The sequence below is a fragment of the Labeo rohita genome, chromosome 6 (assembly GCF_022985175.1).
Source record: "Labeo rohita strain BAU-BD-2019 chromosome 6, IGBB_LRoh.1.0, whole genome shotgun sequence".
NCBI lineage: Eukaryota > Metazoa > Chordata > Actinopteri > Cypriniformes > Cyprinidae > Labeo > Labeo rohita.
In genome coordinates, this window is record NC_066874.1 from 28,337,166 (window position 1) to 28,354,755 (window position 17,590).

The following is a 17,590-nucleotide window of genomic DNA, read 5'->3' on the forward strand; positions in this document are numbered from 1 at the left end:
ACGTCGCAGCAGAGTATGAAATGTCTCGGCCCTCCGTGCTGATTAAAAACAGCTCAAGGAAACGTGGCCTTTGGGCATCTTTTTCAGAAGGAGTGCGTCGTGGAGTTCACCTTCAGCCAGAGTTAGTCTGTGGGGAGACGCTGTGTTTAATACATTGACAGCAATAACAGAGATGATGTATGAGCATATAATAAAAAGCTAATTGGGAGCATCTGGGGCCAAAAGGAAGAATTCCTGAAGAGACCGTGAAGCAGCTGTTTAAGACGGAGTCATAATAGAGATAAATGGAGTTCCACTGGATGATTTACTCTCTTATTGATGCTGGAGGTGACTGACGGCTGCTATTCACTCCCCGTCTTCCTCCCCGACCTCCATCTGCTCCAAGATTCCCTCTAACACCTCCGCCTTCCTCCGCTTCTTAGGAGCATCTGAGAGATGATGAGAGGACAGATTTGTGCACAGATTTATTTTAATTAAATTAAAGAAGGAAAATGGCTAGAATTGCAACCAGTGTTGGGGAAACTACTTCAAATTTGGAATAGCTTGTGCTTTGGCAAGATGCAGTTTCCAAGTAGTTAAGCAACAGTCAAACTACAATTTAGAAAAATATTGAAAAAGTTAGTTTAATTGTTGTTTTTGACAGACTATTTAAGGGGGAAAAATCTTCCAAATTAGATATTAAGTAAAAAGAATCAATACTGATCTGGCACTAAAACTATAAACAGACTATAAATACAATCAGGTATTGGTTTAAAGGACAAATAACAAAATGAAAGGCTGAAACAAAAGACTATGATAAGTATTTGGTCAACTATTTATTTGATTATTAATAAAATAAAACAAAAAACCCTCAAATTTCTGGAAGCAACAGTCACTAAATTAAATATTTACAGATAATTATATAAATATTATAAATATAATTACAGATAATAAGGGTTATACAGAACATGTATTCCCATACAGAATTATTTTTTAGTCATATTTTATTTAGATTTTTAAAAATAAATAATTTATTATCCTGAGTTTAATAAGGGATTACACAGTAGAATTTGATTATATTTATTTTACCACAAAAAAGTAAAAAAAAAAACCTTAAAAAAAAAAATAATAATAATATATAATAAAACTTTAAAAATTACAGTTATTTATTAAGGAGCATATGCTATTAAAGACTTTAGCATTGCCATCAAAGGAACAAATGATATTTTAAAATGTGTTAAAACATTTGTTAATGTTTACAGATAATATATATAAATATTATATAAATATTCTGAATATAATTACAGATAATAAGGGTTATAACATAATTCTCATACAGAACAAATATTTTCAGCATTTTATTTTGGTCATTATTTATTTATTCTTTTTTTTTCAATTTTTGTATAGACTTTAAAAAAATAATAAAAAAAATTATTGATTATGCCGAGTTTTAAAAAGGAATTAAACAGTAGAATTTGATTATACTTATTTCACCACAAAAAACCCTATATATATACACATACACACACACACACACTAAAGACTGAAGTAAAATTTAGCTTTGCCATCAAAGTAACAAATAACATTTTAAAACTATTATTAACAGACAATAAGGGTTATATGTATTCTCATGTATTCTCATTCAAAATTATTTTCGTTTTTTTTTTTTTGATAAATCGAATTTATTATGCTGTTTAAAAAAAAGGGATTAAACAGTAGAATTTTATTGTATTTATTTAACCACAAAAAACAAATAAATAACTAAATAAATACATAAAATTATTTATTAAGGATCATGTGACACTGAAGAATAAAGTAAAATTTAGCTTTGGCAAAGGAACAAATGACATTTTTTTTTTATAGTCAGGTTGCAATGTTATTTCACAATATTACCTTTTTCTGTATTTTCTTAGTTTTGAAAAGATCTGAGCTTTTGTCCGGTACTGTAGTTAAAAGGTTAGCGTGGCAAATTTAAGGTAGTTACCCATTAAAACTGGTTGCAACTGTCTATGTCTAACTGTGACTGTGTGTACAAAGCAGAAATTTTACCATGAAAGTGTTGTGCGGTTTTCCGTCTCAGGTCGTCCACAGTCTCCTCTGCATCCGCCCACTCCAACACCAACCTCCTGCCATAAAGATGGGTGCTGTGGCACAGAGCTTTGAATGCTTTCTGTAATAGAAGAGCACAAAATCATAGCTTGCGTTAGATGTATGCATACTGGAAAGGATCAGTGTTGATTAGTTGTTTTACAAGAGACTACTTGACTGTAACAAAGAGACAGAAGAAACAGACAGATGCACCCACCTTGGCATCCTGTTTAGTGAGGAAATCAATGAAGCCAAAACCACGGTGGCCTCCACCGATCCCTTTCTTTGGCAGGCGGACTGTCTTCAGCTCTCCAAAAGTACTGAGAAAAAAAAAAAAAAACACCCCAAAAAACATGAAACCAACATGACATACTGTACCTGCACTTCAAAACTCTCAAAATTATACACTATACCATTCAAAAGCTTGGAGTCAGTATAATTTTTGGGGGGAGGGGCTTACAGAAATTAATACTTTTATTTACCAAGAAGGCTTTAAATTGATCAAAAGTGATGATAAAAATATTTATAATGTTACAAAAAATTCTATTTCAGATGAATACTCTTCTAAACTTTCTGTCTATCAAAGAAACCTGAAAAAAATCTACTTAGCTGTTTTCAACATAATGATAAAAATAATAATAATAATAATAGCTTTTTAGGAGCAAATCAGAATATTGAAAAATCAGAATACTGGAGTAATGATGCTAAAAAAAGTTTTGAAATCACAGCAATAACTTACATTTTTAAAATATATTCAAATAAAAAACAGTTATGTTAAATAGCAAAAATAATTCCAAATTTTACTGTTTTTGCTGTACTTTGGATTAAATAAATGCAGGCTTGGTGAGTAGAGACTTCTTTAAAAATAAACAACAACAAAAAAAAAAAATCTTACTGATCAAACACTTTTGACCAGTAGTGTACAAATGAAACACAATGAACACAATACAAATGTCCACTAAATGTGAAACAAGGCTCACCAAAAGAGTTCCCGCAGTTCTTTGACTGTGGCCTGGAAGGGGATGTTTCGCACAAGGATTTTAGAGGTCGTCTGTTTCCTGGCGGTTTGCTTTTTCCTCTTGGATTGCGCCACACTTGACCTGCAAAAACAACAGGAGGAAAACCGCTGTCACTCATGTGTGACTAGTCCCACTATGCCTCTTATTTAAATGGCAGTGACAACGTAATCTTAAAAAAAAAAATTTAAAACACTTTGCACATAATCTTTTAACATCACTACCCCAATTCAACATCAAATGGCACAGTAAAAAAAAAAAAAACATTAAAGTAAACCATTTAGATAATAACAGGTGAATAGGGTAAGTGCAAATTGTATATATATATATATAAATGATGAGATACTCCTATAAAACTTTGCAAAGTTTCTCATCACGTTCATTACAATATCTTCTGTATTGTAAGTTGCCCCCAAAACACATTAATGTATAAATTAGGCCTTAATTATGCATCCTGAAAACAAATATATATATTTTCTGCAATGTTAAACTTATTCCATGAACTCTAGGACGTTTATACATAACAGATTGTTCATCTAATTTTTCACAACACTAATTTTGCATAAAACTATCTATAGAAAAGTATATAAACAGCTCCTTTTATACATTTATACAACAAAGTTGAGAAATTACACGCGGTTTGGTTCATGTGTGTTAAGTAGAAGTTAAGATACCCGTCTCATTATCATGCTAAAATTAAATCATTTTCAGAAAATAATGTAAGAGAAATATTATACAGGTGAATTTGTACATCTTTGCCGGTAGAATCTTCTATAATAATATGCAGCTTCAGCACCAGTATTTTCTGCACAGCAGTGATGTGCCGGTATCCTAATACCGTGTACGGAAAACAAATGAACAAACGAAAAAAAATATATATATATATTTCAATGCTTTCTCTAGCAATTATATCGTTGGGCAATTATACTATATATAAATTGCAGGCATCAAGGAGCCGCTATTAATAGGCTACATGGTTGCTTTTTACTTTACACGTAACTCTGTTTATAACGTTACTACAGAGCGGAAATACTTACCACACATTTTCTGCAAATCATTCGCCATTGTCCTATCAGTCACCTCTCCTTACTGTTTATGTGGTGAGTGAAATTTTATGTCCTGTAAATGTAACAGGCTGCCGTGAAGCGCGCTATTATTCATTTGCGCTTGAGTCAAGGTTTGGTCAGTTACCCGGATGCACGGCCATAATGGCAATCCTCGGATGTAAACAACAGATTGCACAGTTAACGAACTACTGAATATGTTGTTCTGCTAATTTATGCTGTCTAAAATATGGAACCGTGTGGAAGCTGCTAAATTATATAGGGAAGGATTAGTAAGCAGAAAAGGGCGCAATATGTTATATAAAAATTAAAGTTAATAGGTGTTAAAGATACATACGAGCAGTATTAATTAAGATATTAGCCTAATATTTCACCTGCCTGACTGGAAATGCTAAAAACAAACAGGAATGTTAGTACCGATTAGTACAGCTCAAAACATGACAATAATTGACCATTTTCAGCTGCAATAATCAGCAAAATGTGCAAGTTTCGTTCTGTTCAGTGGCATTGTTTGTGTTCAGTGTTGCCAATATGGCCAATTACTGAAGCATTGTGAAAACACTCTGATAATACGGATTCAGTATTCGGCACATCCTCAGTGCCAAACCAAGGAAAACATTTTATTATGACATATTACAGTCTGAACTGAATATAGTAAGATTAAAAGACAATATACTGCTAAATAAAAGCAAGAAAATGTCTTTCTATTGAAAAAAAAAAAAACCTTCACACGCTTGACTAGTGTAGTCTGATTCAGAAGCAAATGACTCTTGGTTATTAATCATTCAAAAACTGATGAATTCTTTACCAAATTAGCTAAATTCATAATCAGTTCCCTTGAGTTTTGTGAAACCCTGCTCTAAGCAGCACTTAAAGGGGTCATCGGATGCTAAGTTCACTTTTACATGTTGTTTGAACATTAATGTGTGTTGGGAGTGTATGCACAAATCTACCCTATAATGATAAAAATCCATGCAGTGGTTTTTAATTAATCTGTAAAAATAATATTCCCTTTTTCAAATCGAGCCATTGTCAGATGCCTGTCGTTGTGGCGTCACACCCACAAAGGTCGCTCTCATGATAGTTGATTGACATGAGCGTCTTACCTCAGATCAGCTGTAACAGTCCACCCTCTTTGTTTTGATGCCGAAGCAGGGATGTAAGTTAGACAAGAATATCTCAGATTGAGCGATTGAGGTGTTGTGTTGCTGGATGTAATAATGAACATAGTGGTTGTAATTTACTCCCGACATCTGAGCCGCTGAAGATGCAGTGGATCACGTTTGTTTGTGAAGGGAATGCGCCTCCTGATCTACATATATCTGTCTATGTTCACGTGAATCATTCGTGATCCAGCTTCACTTACAGCAGAAGTTAGTATAAGGGTTTTTTTTATGAATCTTTGCGATCGCCTTTCCTAATAATGAGCTAGTTAGCAAGTTTAGCGGCTAAACACGGCTAAACGCGGCTAAAGTAAACAGGCTCGTCACTCCACAGAGAGAAGAGAGGGGCGGGGCGAGCAGAGCTCATTTGCATTTAAAGCAGCCTCGACTAGAATGAGATGATTTTTGCAGAGCTGATTTTGGCAAGGTATAAAGGGTGTTGTTTTACACTACCATTGAGAATTTTTAACCAAAGTATATTATAGACTTTTCATTAAGACCCTAAAGAATCATATCAACTTGTGGAAAATGGTCATCCGATGACCCCTTTAAAAATGTAAGACACAAAAGATGCTTCGACTTACTTGACATCTCTTTCTGATATTTTCAGCTCAAGCTGGTGCTCATCTACTTTACAGTGCTGCAAGAAAAATGAAAGAGGTAATGAAAAAAGATGCCTGAATCTATTTTATCACACAAATATTTGTGCATAATAAGAGTACATAAATACAGTAATGAAACAGCAGCAGATGGTCATTTACCTGCAGCTGTCTCATGGCTTTCTGTGCCGCCTCTGGAGTTTTGTACTGCACAAAGCCATAACCCATTGATAACAATTTACCTGAGAGAGAATGACAGAGAGACAAAGAGATCAAGGTGAGGAAATGATATTCCTCACATACCGTGAGGAAATGATGTGAGAAACCAGAAGAGAGAGAGAAAGAGAGCAGAAACACTAACAAATACACAGATGAAATCGATGGTTAATATGCATGACTGTGAATACAAACCTCCTTTATCTCTCTTCTTTGATATCGTGCAGCTTTTCACCACACCGCATTTAGAAAATGTCTGTTAGAGGAATATAATGAAAGCCATATGGTGAGACACAGGCCTTGTTTACACCTGGTATTAACATAACATCAGTTTAGGGTGATCCGATCACACAACACATGTTGGTATGGCCTCTGCGCTCACCTCCCGTAATGTTTCCTCTGATGTGCTAAAGTTGAGGTTTTTAATGAAGAGAGTCGAGCCGGGCAAAATCTGCTCTTCCTCCTCCTCCTCCTCTTCATCCTCCTCCTCCTCCTCCTGTTCCTCCTGTTCTTCCTTTTTGGCCGAGTCAATGTTCTCAGAAGATGCATTTTTCGTTTTAGGCTCTGGGAGTAGAAGGATGGACATGAATGAGTAAAATGACAGTAATGTTTCAAGTGACATACAGTAACGTCATTTAGAATTTTACAAAAGATTTCTATACCAAATAAATGCTTCCTATCTTTTTATTCAAAGAGTCAAGAAAAATCTGAATCATGGCTCCCATAAAAATATTTAGCAATACAATTTATTTTAATATTGATAATAAGAAATGTTTCTTGAGCACCAAATCATAATATTAATAATTGAACATTTTTGGAGTATCATCTGAAGTAATGGCTGCTGAAAATACAGCTTTGCCACTGCAGGAATAAATTACATTGAAAAAGATATTAACATTGAAAACCTTTTTTAATGTATTAATATTTCACCAACTATTTTACTGTATTTTGATCAAATACCTGCAACCTTGGAGAAAATAAAATATTTTAAAAGTTCTGAATATTAAAAACAAACCGCTACATTATTGCAATATTACAGTTTTTACTGTATTTGAAATGTAGGAATAAATTACTTGAATAAACTACATTTCAAAAGATAGTAAAATTAAAAACTGTTTTAATTCTATATTTTACAAACTCTTTTTATTTATTTTTAATCAAATAAATGCAGCCTTTTTGAACTTAAAAATAATGTAAAAGTTCTGAATATTTAAAAAAAAAAGACAGTTTTTACTGTGTTTGAAATGCAGGAATTAATTATGTTACAAAACACATTAAAATTGAAAACTTCATTCTGGTAATATTTCACAAACTCTCTGAACGGTATTTTTAATGAAAAAATGCATGCAGTCTTAATAAACAAAAAAAACAATTATTTGAAATGCAGGAATACATTACATTTTAAAAGATATTCAAATTAAAAACTTTTTTAATCGTATTAATATTTCACAAGACTTTTTACTGTATTTTTGATCGGATAAATGCAGCTTTGGTGAACATTAAAAATATTTAAAAGTTCTGAATATTAAAAAAATTGCAAAGTATTCCCACACATAAACTTATTAAATTAATAAATACAGTTCTATAATACATTTAAAACTGCATACATTTTTTTTTTAAAATACTTAATAACATAATACTTTATTGCTCTTACCACAATAGCCAAAATATTTACATGCCATGGGCAGGGCTTGATTTCAGTTACTCCTAAAATGCATGGAATTCTGACGTAGATTTTGAATTTGAATGATCAGAATTCTCCACAGATTCCGTGCAGGAATTTTTATACATTTTCATGTTGACATTTGAACAAATAGCTCAGTTATTAACTTCTTCGAGCATACATAAACCCTTCACAGAAATTATGAACTTCTGGTTTAAGCAAAAGCAGACTGATATGTCAGGATTAAAGGATTACCTGGTTTGGGTGGTGAGGGAGTTGTAAAGACCGTTACAGGAGCCCATTCCAGATACAACGGAACATGCTGGAACTGAAGAGACAGACCGTATGACATCCTACCATGTCGTAAGTTTTATAAAACTAACTGGACAAATTTATTTTTATATTTCAGTACTTTTTGCATTGTGTGTTCACATGCACATCACAAACATGTCCCCACTGACCTTGGTGTATGCAAGTTTCATGAAGGCCCGCTTGGCTTCAGTAGGCTCTAGGAACTCCACTATAGCAGTGAGGCCAGATGGGGGCAGTACAACTCTTCCCAGAGATCCATGAGGCGAAAACAGAGCCTCCAGCTCTGCGGCCTGCACTCCTGAGGGCAAGTTCTTCACCAGGATCACAGAGTTACTGCGCTGACCTGATGCCTAAACAGATGGAAATCACAGACACATATATACCTGATTTATGCGCATAGAAATAGAAACTATAGATTTGCACACAGTAGTTGTCACATTTTTCTGTGCAAATTGAGCAAAATGTGGAATTCCGATGCAGAAATGGAATTCAGATGACTGGAATGATCTGCAGATTCCATGCAGGAATATACAATATATCTGGAACAAATCAGATACCAGGCAATACTAGGGAGTTTTTTTTTTTTTTTTTTTTTTTTAATGTATTGGATATCTTCATATTTGTACATTTAGATGACCTTAAATTACCTAAATTCATCCAAACTTAAAGTATTTAAAATGACTGATTTTATCTTGAAGTGTTTTAATTTATTTTACACATAGTATAAAACATTAATATTAGCTAAAAATATGAAAATAATTTGCCTACATCTCTTTTGTCATCAGTGCATGCCTAATTTTAAATAGAAAAATATCTATTATAGAAAAAGCATGAATTTAGTTTAAACACAAATATTTGCTAAAATCTGAAAATAAATTGCATACCTCTCTTTTGTCAGAGTTTTAATATCAGTACATGCCTAATTTTAAATTTAAAAAAATCTATTATAGAGAAAGCACGGATTTATAGTTTAAACAAATATTTGGTACATTTAAAAAAATAAATTGCCCACATCTCTTTTTTTTTCTTGTCAGAATTTTAACATCAGTGCATGCCTAATTTTAAATAAAAATATCTATTATAGGAAAAGCGTGGATTCATTGTTTAAACACAAATATTCGCTTAACTATGAAAATAAATTGCCTACATCTCTTTTGTCAGAATTTTAATATCAGTGCATGCCTAATTTTATTTAAAATATCTATTATAGGAAAAGCATGGATTTATAGTTTAAACACAAATATTTGGTAAATATAAAAATAAATGGCCTACATCTCTTTTGTCAAAATTTTAACATCAGTGCATGCCTAATTGTAAATTAAAAAATTATTATAGAAAAAGCATGGATTTATAGTTTAAACGCATATATTTGCTAAAATATGAAATCAAAAGTTTGGGGTTTGGTCAGATTTTTACTGTTCCTGGGAAAAATAGTCTGCTATTCTCGCTATAGCTGCATTTATTCGATCAATTGTTACAAAAATATTATTATTACTAAATAAATTACTAGGAAACTAAATTATGACTAAAAGTATTACAATTTAAAATAATGATTTTCTATATTAATGTATTATAAAATATAATTTATTCCTGTGATACAAAGCTGAATTTTCAGCATCATTACTCCTGTCTTTAGTGTTACATGATCCTTCAGAAATTATTGAAATATGCTAATTTTGGCTCAATAAACATTTCTTCTGTTTTTAAACTTTTTTAAAGGTTCTTTGATTAATAGAAAGTTCAAATGAACAGCATTTATTTGATCGCTTTGATTGCTATAGCATTTATAAAATGCTTTAACTGTGGTTGCTGAATAATAGCATTAATTTCTCAAAAAAAAAACCTTGCACACATACTATACCTGACTAAATGAGTCCAGAGACACTCCATTGTCCAGGAGAAACTGTCTAGTCTCTTGTACGATCTGCGTCTCTCCGAGGGCCATCCTCACAGCCAGACTGCCATCAGACTCCTGAACACATACACAAATCCAGCGTCACCTGTTAATCCTCCCCAGAACAACAGACAATTCTTAGCTTTTTTTACACAAATACTCACGTGATCTAACACTTGGCTCTTGGTCGTGTTGTATTTCTGAGCGATGGCATCGGCTACTGCACTCGTGCCCAAAAACAGGGTGTTCCAGTTATGAGAGCTGTTTAAAAGACACAAAAAAATGCTAAACACAACTGGAAATGCTTTCAATAAAGGTTTTCAGCTCCAAATGGTTTATCAAATGCTGACCTGCCACTGGCGGCTTTGTCTTTGGCATCTTTCTGCCTCTTATACGAGGAGCTGCCCGGAGCATTGGGCCCTTGATCGGGCGTTTCCTTCTTCAGCCTTGAAGCCATGACGTGCAGCACCCGCCCCTACAAGATCCAGACAGTTATAAGAAAGCAAATAAAACCACACAGACACAACTGAGGGGAAAAGATCAGATCCGTACCTGGAATACGTGGCCGTCCAGTTGAGCCAAGGCTGAGACTGCATTCTCAGGTATCATGTATGTCACAAAGGCAAAGCCCTTCGGCTTCTTAGTCAGACTGTCTATGGGAAAAAGCATCTCAGAAAGAGGACCTGATGGGAGACACAAGAAAAACAAGTCCTTTTCAAACATCTTTTGAGAAATTGTAACAGTAACTCCGATTCCCACATAAGTCCTGATAATATAGTGCGTCATGTGACTCACCATATTTGATGAAGACTTCTTTCAGTTCTTCTTCAGTGCATGTGTAGGGCAGGTTCCTGACAAAAAGTCTTCCTGATTCTGCCACGTCTTCCTCTTCCTCATCGTCCCTCAGCTCATGCACAAAATTTCTCTCTTTCTCGCTTGTCTTTGCAGACCTATTATTTTTAAAGCTGTTGGTTCTGAACACTTCAATGTAGCGCCCCCCTGTGGGTTTACACAGATAATGCATACGCATTGAGATCCTGAAACCAACCTGATATGTGACCCAGGACCACAAAACCAGTCACACCAGGGTCAGTTTTCTGATATTGACATTTATACATCATCTGAAAGCTGAATAAATAAACTTTCTGTTGATGTATGGTTTGTTAGGACAATATTTGGCCGAGATACAACTATTTGAAAATATGAAATGAGGGTGCAAAAAAAAATAAAAATAAAAATAAAAATAAAAATATTGGGAAAATTACTTTTAAAGTTGTCCAAATGAAGTTCTTATCAATGCATATTACTAATCAAAAAAGTAAGTTCTGACATATTTATGGTTGGAAATTCACAAAATATCTTCATGGAACATGATCTTTACTTAATACCCTAATGATTTTTGGCATTAAAGAAAAATCTGTAATTTTGACCCATACAATGTATTTTTGACTATTGCTACAAATACACCCATGCTACTTATGACTGCATTTGTGGTCGAGGGTCACATATGTAGTACTTGTATTCAAACTGGTTATGCTCTGAAATCAAAACACACCTTGCCGCAGTTGTGTATTTGTCAAAGAGACTGAACAATTGCTTACCCATGTAGTCTTTGTTTAAGCGCAGGGCCCTCTCAACCTCTGTTTCGGAGCGCAGGTCCACATACACATAACCTTATCACAGAAAATACAACATCAATCAAGTGGCACCTGAGTGTCTTCTTTAAATCATCTACAGACAGTAAACAACAGATGCTCTTACCTGATTTGCGCCCATCATCGTTTTTGCCAAATCGGATGGCAACAGGTTTCAAAGGTATCATAAATTCTCTCACTTGTTGCTACATTGAAGTGATAAATCAGAAAGATGGGACAAACATTAGGCAAATAAAAAATGACTGTCGTCACTGACTGAAAAGATTTAATAAAATAAAATAAAAATGAAATGCTTGAATTTAAAGCTACATACATTTTAAAATATATCCACATAGAAAAGTCATTTTAAATTGTAATATTTCACAATATTAGTGTTTTTTTCTGTATTTTTGATCAAGTAAAAGCAGCAGTGGTGGGCATCAGAGGCTCATTTAAATTAAATTTCAAAAATCATAACAATCCCAAACTTTTGACTAGTAGTATACACTACTAGTCAAAAGTTTGTGGACAGTAAGATTTTTCTTTTTTTTTTTTTTTAAATAAGTCTCTTCTGCTCACTAAGCCTGCATTTATTTGATCCAAAGTACAGCAAAAACAGTAATCTTGTGAAATATTTTTTACTATTTAAAAATAACTCTTTTCTATTTTAAGATATTTTCAAATGTAATTTATTTCTGTGATCAAAGCTGAATTTCCAGCATCATTACTCCAGTCTTCAGTGTGACATTATTTTTCAGAAATCATTTGAATATGCTGATTTGCTGTTCAAGAAACATTTATTATTATTACTATTATCAATATTTCAAACAGCTGAGTATTTTTTTTCCCCAGGATTCTTTAATGAATAGCAAGATCCAAAGATCAGCATTTATCTGAAATAAAAAGCTTTTGTAACATTATACACTATACCATTCAAAGCTTGGAGTCAGTATATATTTTTTTCTTTTTGATAGAAAATAACGCTTAATAACACTAATTTATCCTTAGCAAGGATGCTTTAAATTGATCAAATTTGATGATAAAGACATTTATAATGTTACAAAAGATTTCTATTTCAGATAAATGCTGTTCTTCTGAATTTTCCATTTATCAAAGAAACCTCAAAAATTCTACTCAGCTGTTTTCAACATAACAATATTGTTTTAAATAAATGTTTTTGAGCAGCAAATCAGAATATTAGAACGATTTCTGAAGATCATGTGACTGGAGTAATGATGCTAAAAATTCAGCTTTGAAATCACAGGAATAAAGTACATTTTAAAATGTATTTAAATTAAAAAAAAAAAAATTAAATAGTAAAAATATTTCACAATATTAGCGCCTTTGCTATATTTTGGATAAAATAAATGCAGGCTTGGTGAGTTTTTGAACAGTACGTTTTTTTATTTTTTTTTTTTTTTTTTAATATATATATATAATAAATTAATTAATTAATTAAAACAGAGAAGGGACCTGGTAACAGTCTTTAATAAACTCTAGTCAGACTAATCAGACCAAAAAAAAACAGAGTAATGATAAATGGATCAGGATGATTATTTGGGTATTATCCTGGGAGTTTATGTGTGTGTCTGAAATATTTTATTATGCATGTCACTGTAATATTAATAAAGGGTGATGTAAAACAATGAAACGTTCAATATCGACCAATAACTGATATCTCACCTCTGTGGCGTTGAATGGGGCACCTCGTAGCTTGACTGTGAACTCTGTGCTCGGCTCATTCTATAATAGTGTATAAACAGCATAAATGAGCCTCTAACAGTCCAATTATTCCATATCAAATGTCATGTTTTATCAGACTGACCATGTTCTGAGCTGCTGAGTTTGCGTTTTTCTGGCTGCTTGTCTTGTCACCACTCTCATAAGCACTGTCTGTGTTATGGGCTGGGGACTCTTCCTCCTCCTCCTCCTCCTCCTCCTCCTCCTCATTCTTATCAGCAGCATTAGCACTGTCACTTTCATCTTCTTCTTCATCCTCATCCTCTTCCATCTCTTTCTCATCCAGCATGTCTGATTTCTCCACAATTTTGGAGCGAAGATAGTCCATATCAGACAGGCCTTTCTTCAAGGCTTCCTTATCAGTATCTGATGAGAAAACACATTTAGAGAACGAGAAATCATAATTATGCAATCAGAAAGTCAGAGGATCATCTGGGATTGTTTAGAATTAAGCATGAAGTTCTTACTTTGTTTGTCCTCTTCATCAGCATCTTCATCATCCTCAGCATCACTAAAGTCCTCAGATTCATCAGAGTCAAAGTTTAGGTAATCATCACTAACAGCCGCTTTCGGCTTCTTCTTCTCCTCCTTCTCCTTCTTCTTCTTCTTCTTCTTTTCAGCTCCAACAGAAATCGCTTCTGCAGTGTCATTGGCCCAAGTAGGCGCCTGTGTACGATTCTGATGCACAGCGAGAAACTCCTGGAAGCTCTCGTCTTTTTCAAGCTGAGGATTGCAAATTACATTTTATAGTGTTTGCATATTTATCTGAGTATGATTTGTTTCATGCAAAGAGAAGCATACTTACATCTCCAAGAACATTCAAAGGCTTCTTCTGCTTCTGTGGAGATGGAATGACAGCATACATTTAGTTAGATTTATTAATATTGCACTTTTTATAATACACGTTGTTCAAAAGCAGTTTAACGAAAACAGACAAATGAATAAAAGGAAAAGAAAAATCAATGAGACCTTCTAATAAAACTGTTTGCAAACAAATGGATCAGTGCAGACAGAAAAAGTGACAGAGTTGAACAACCTTTTTATCTTTTTCTCCTTGTTCATGTGATTTCTGTTCTTCTGTGTCTTTGTTTGATGATGGTTGGCGTGTGTGTTTGCTCCAAGGCCTGGCTTTGTTTGGGTCTCCAATATCTGTGCAGAATTCCACCTTATTCAGACAGATGATGAATAAGATGAGAATTAGAAGAGAAATGTTCTAATAAACAAACTGAAACTATATCCTGTCACTTACAGTAACTCTAGATGTGTCCACAAAGCTCTTGTGGAAATGTTTTAGAGCTTTCTTTGCATCTTCCTCTGTCTTGAAGCCTACAAATCCAAATTTGCGAAATTTACCATCTTTGGTGAATTTTAACGCACAATCTGTAAGCGTCCCAAAATCCGCAAACATCTTACGGAAACGTTCTTCCTTCATCTGAGAACAGAGAATAAATAAAATGATGTTAAACATTTAAAATCACATGTATTTCAGATTAGAAACTTGTTTTAGTTATAATAATCACCCTATAAGAAAGTACAGTGGTGATACACCCAGTGTTTCACCCTAATGAAAATTTACTATAGCATTTGCAGTAAAACCATGGTAACTATAAAATTAACCATGATTTTCTTCCAAGAACCATAGTTTAACTATGTATTTTTTTTTAGTAAAACCATAATAACCACAGAATTAACCATGGTTTTACCATAACATTTGCAGCAAAACCATGGTAACTACCAAATAAGCTATAGTTTTACCATAGAATATGCAGTAAAACCATGGTGACTACAAAATTAACCATGGTTTAATTATGTTCTTGTAGTAAAATCACAATAACTACAAAATTAACCATGGTTTTACTACAATAATCGTGATTAAACTATGGCTTTTGTAGTAAAAACTATTGTAACTATAGAATTGACCATGGTTTTACCATAGAATTTGCATTAAAACCATGGTAACTACAAAATTAACCATGGTTTAACTATGTCCTTGTAGTAAAATCACAATAACTACAAAATTAAATCATGGTTTAACTATGGCTTTTTATAGTAAAACCATAGTAACCACAAAATTAACCATGGTTTTACCATAGAATTTGTAATAAAACCATGGTAACTACACAATTAACTATGGCTTTACTACAAGAACCATATTTTAACTTTTTTTATTTTAGTAAAACCATAGTAACCCCAAAATTATCATGGTTTTACCATAGAATGTGCTGTAAAACAATGGTAACTACAAAATTAAACATGGTTTAACTAGGTTTTTGTAGCAAAATCACAGTAACTACAAATTTAACTATGGTTTCACTACAAGAATCATAGTTTAAGTTTGGCTTTGTAGTAAAACCATAGCAACCACAAAATTAACCATGGTTTTACCATAGAATTTGAAGTAAAACCATGGTAACTACAAAACTAAGTATGATTTTACAACAAGAACCATAGTTTAACTACTTTTGTTTTAGTAAAACGATTGTAACTTCAAAATTAAGCGTGGTTTAACTGTGTTTTTGTAGTAAAATCACAGTAACTACAAAATTAACCATGGTTTAATTACAGTATTAACAAACTACGAAATTAACCACACACCTAACGTTATTGTATGCTTATGTGTTTTCTAGTAAAACACAAAATGAAATATAGTTGTACTGTAATTTGAGAAAAATAATTGGGTAATTCAATTTAAAAAAAACGGCTTTTACTGTCACCGTACAGTTAAACTACGTTACCAAATAATAATGTCATGGTACTTTAATATATACATCGTGGCATTCAAATTATGCATCCAAAAAGCGTGGCAGCACCACGGTATCATGTCCAAAAGCTATGGTAACTCCAGAGCACAATTTTAAACAAAACCATAGTTGTGCTGTGGTACTTTTTGTTAGTGAATAAACGTAACGTTAGAAGTTAATCACATCTTTGCAGACGCATGCCTCTTTGACAGCGAGCTCACATTATATTCTAATATTATTACAAATACTCACCCCATTTGGGAGATTCTTGACTATTAACCTTGACATCTTTTACGATCCCGGTGAGAGTTTTCCCGGTAAAATAACAATTTATTGTTTTATCAACAATAAAGCATGGAGCTTCAGTAAGTCGCCATCTTTCTATATGACGTAAATCACGTCACCACAGAGACTTGATTGTGGCTCCCTCATCTGGACGTAAGTGGAATGATAAAAGGCGGTTTTTATCACTCTGGAATGCTAAAATACACATTAAACTATGTTTTTGTATTGTAAACCTTTGAAATATGTAAGCATTATCCTTTAAATATGTAGTTTAGTTGTTTTTGTTGTTGTTGTTTTTTCATTCGCTTAATAGTTAAGGCTGACTCTATTAGATAAGTCTGTATCTATTACCTAACATAACAAAACCAGTCATAAGATTTAGCCGAATAAATAAGCTTTCCGTTGATGTATAGTTTCCGAGTTACAGAGGGTGCAAAATATTAAGAAATCAAAATATTGAGAAAATCGCCTTTGAGTTGAGTACTAATCAAAAATTAAGCTTTCATATATTTATGGTAGGAAATTTAGCTAAATTTAAATTTAGGAACATGGTCTTTTTGGCATAAAATAAAAATAAAGATCATTTTGACTCATACAGTGTATTTTTTGTTATTGCTACAAATATACCTGTGCTACTTAAGACTGGTTTTGTGGTTCAGGGTCACATATTGTGTGTGTGTGTGTGTTTTTTTTTTTTTTTTTTTCTTTTTTGTTTGTTTGTTTGTTTGTTTTTGCAATAGTATATGTGACCCTGGATCACAAAACCAGTCATAAGGGTCAATTTTTTGAAATTGAGATGTATACATCATCTGAAAGCTGAATAAATAAGCTTTCAATTGATGTATGGTTTGTTAGGATAGAACAATATTTGTCTGAGATACAACTATTTGAATAAATGGAATTTTATGGTGCAAAAAAAAATCTAAATATTGAGAAAATCACCTTTAAAGTTTCCAAATGAAGTTCTTAGCAATGCATATTACTAATCAAAAATTAAGTTTTGATATATTTACAGTAGGAATTTTACTAAATATCTCCATGGAGCATGATCTTTACTTAATTTCCTAATGTTTTTGGCATTAAAGAAAAATCAATAATTTTGACCCATACAATGTATTTTTGGCTATTGCTGCAAATATACCCCAGGCAGCGACTTAAGACTGGTTCTGTGGTCCAGGGTCATATATATTAAAAAA

The 17,590-nt window shown here is 33.0% G+C and overlaps 1 protein-coding gene across 1 annotated transcript; it reads right to left on the bottom strand.

The window, feature by feature from the left end:
• Positions 1 to 79: 79 nt before the first annotated feature.
• rbm19 (RNA binding motif protein 19) lies at positions 80 to 16,509 on the bottom strand. Its single transcript, XM_051112481.1, has 25 exons — positions 16,362 to 16,509; positions 14,618 to 14,800; positions 14,405 to 14,533; positions 14,174 to 14,206; positions 13,836 to 14,091; positions 13,454 to 13,734; positions 13,312 to 13,371; positions 11,756 to 11,834; positions 11,596 to 11,667; positions 10,790 to 10,993; positions 10,547 to 10,677; positions 10,345 to 10,469; positions 10,159 to 10,255; positions 9,962 to 10,072; positions 8,250 to 8,450; positions 8,044 to 8,116; positions 6,508 to 6,689; positions 6,321 to 6,381; positions 6,072 to 6,151; positions 5,895 to 5,950; positions 3,048 to 3,167; positions 2,285 to 2,387; positions 2,029 to 2,149; positions 309 to 428; positions 80 to 127 (listed from the first exon to the last, which is right to left on the bottom strand). Exons 1-24 carry the CDS (start codon positions 16,395 to 16,397, stop codon positions 346 to 348), a joined length of 2,877 nt encoding a protein of 958 aa, XP_050968438.1. The 5' UTR covers positions 16,398 to 16,509; the 3' UTR covers positions 80 to 127; positions 309 to 345.
• Positions 16,510 to 17,590: the final 1,081 nt, after the last annotated feature.

Coding starts and splice junctions, on each gene's coding strand:
- rbm19 (XM_051112481.1), bottom strand. CDS start 16,397: ATGTCAAGGTTAATAGTCAAGAATCTCCCAAATGGG. Junction 8,451..9,961: donor CTCTGGACTCATTTAGTCAG/GTATAGTATGTG, acceptor CCATCTGTTTAG/GCATCAGGTCAGCGCAGTAA. Junction 3,168..5,894: donor ATATCAGAAAGAGATGTCAA/GTAAGTCGAAGC, acceptor TTGTTTTTGCAG/GTCAAGTGTGGCGCAATCCA.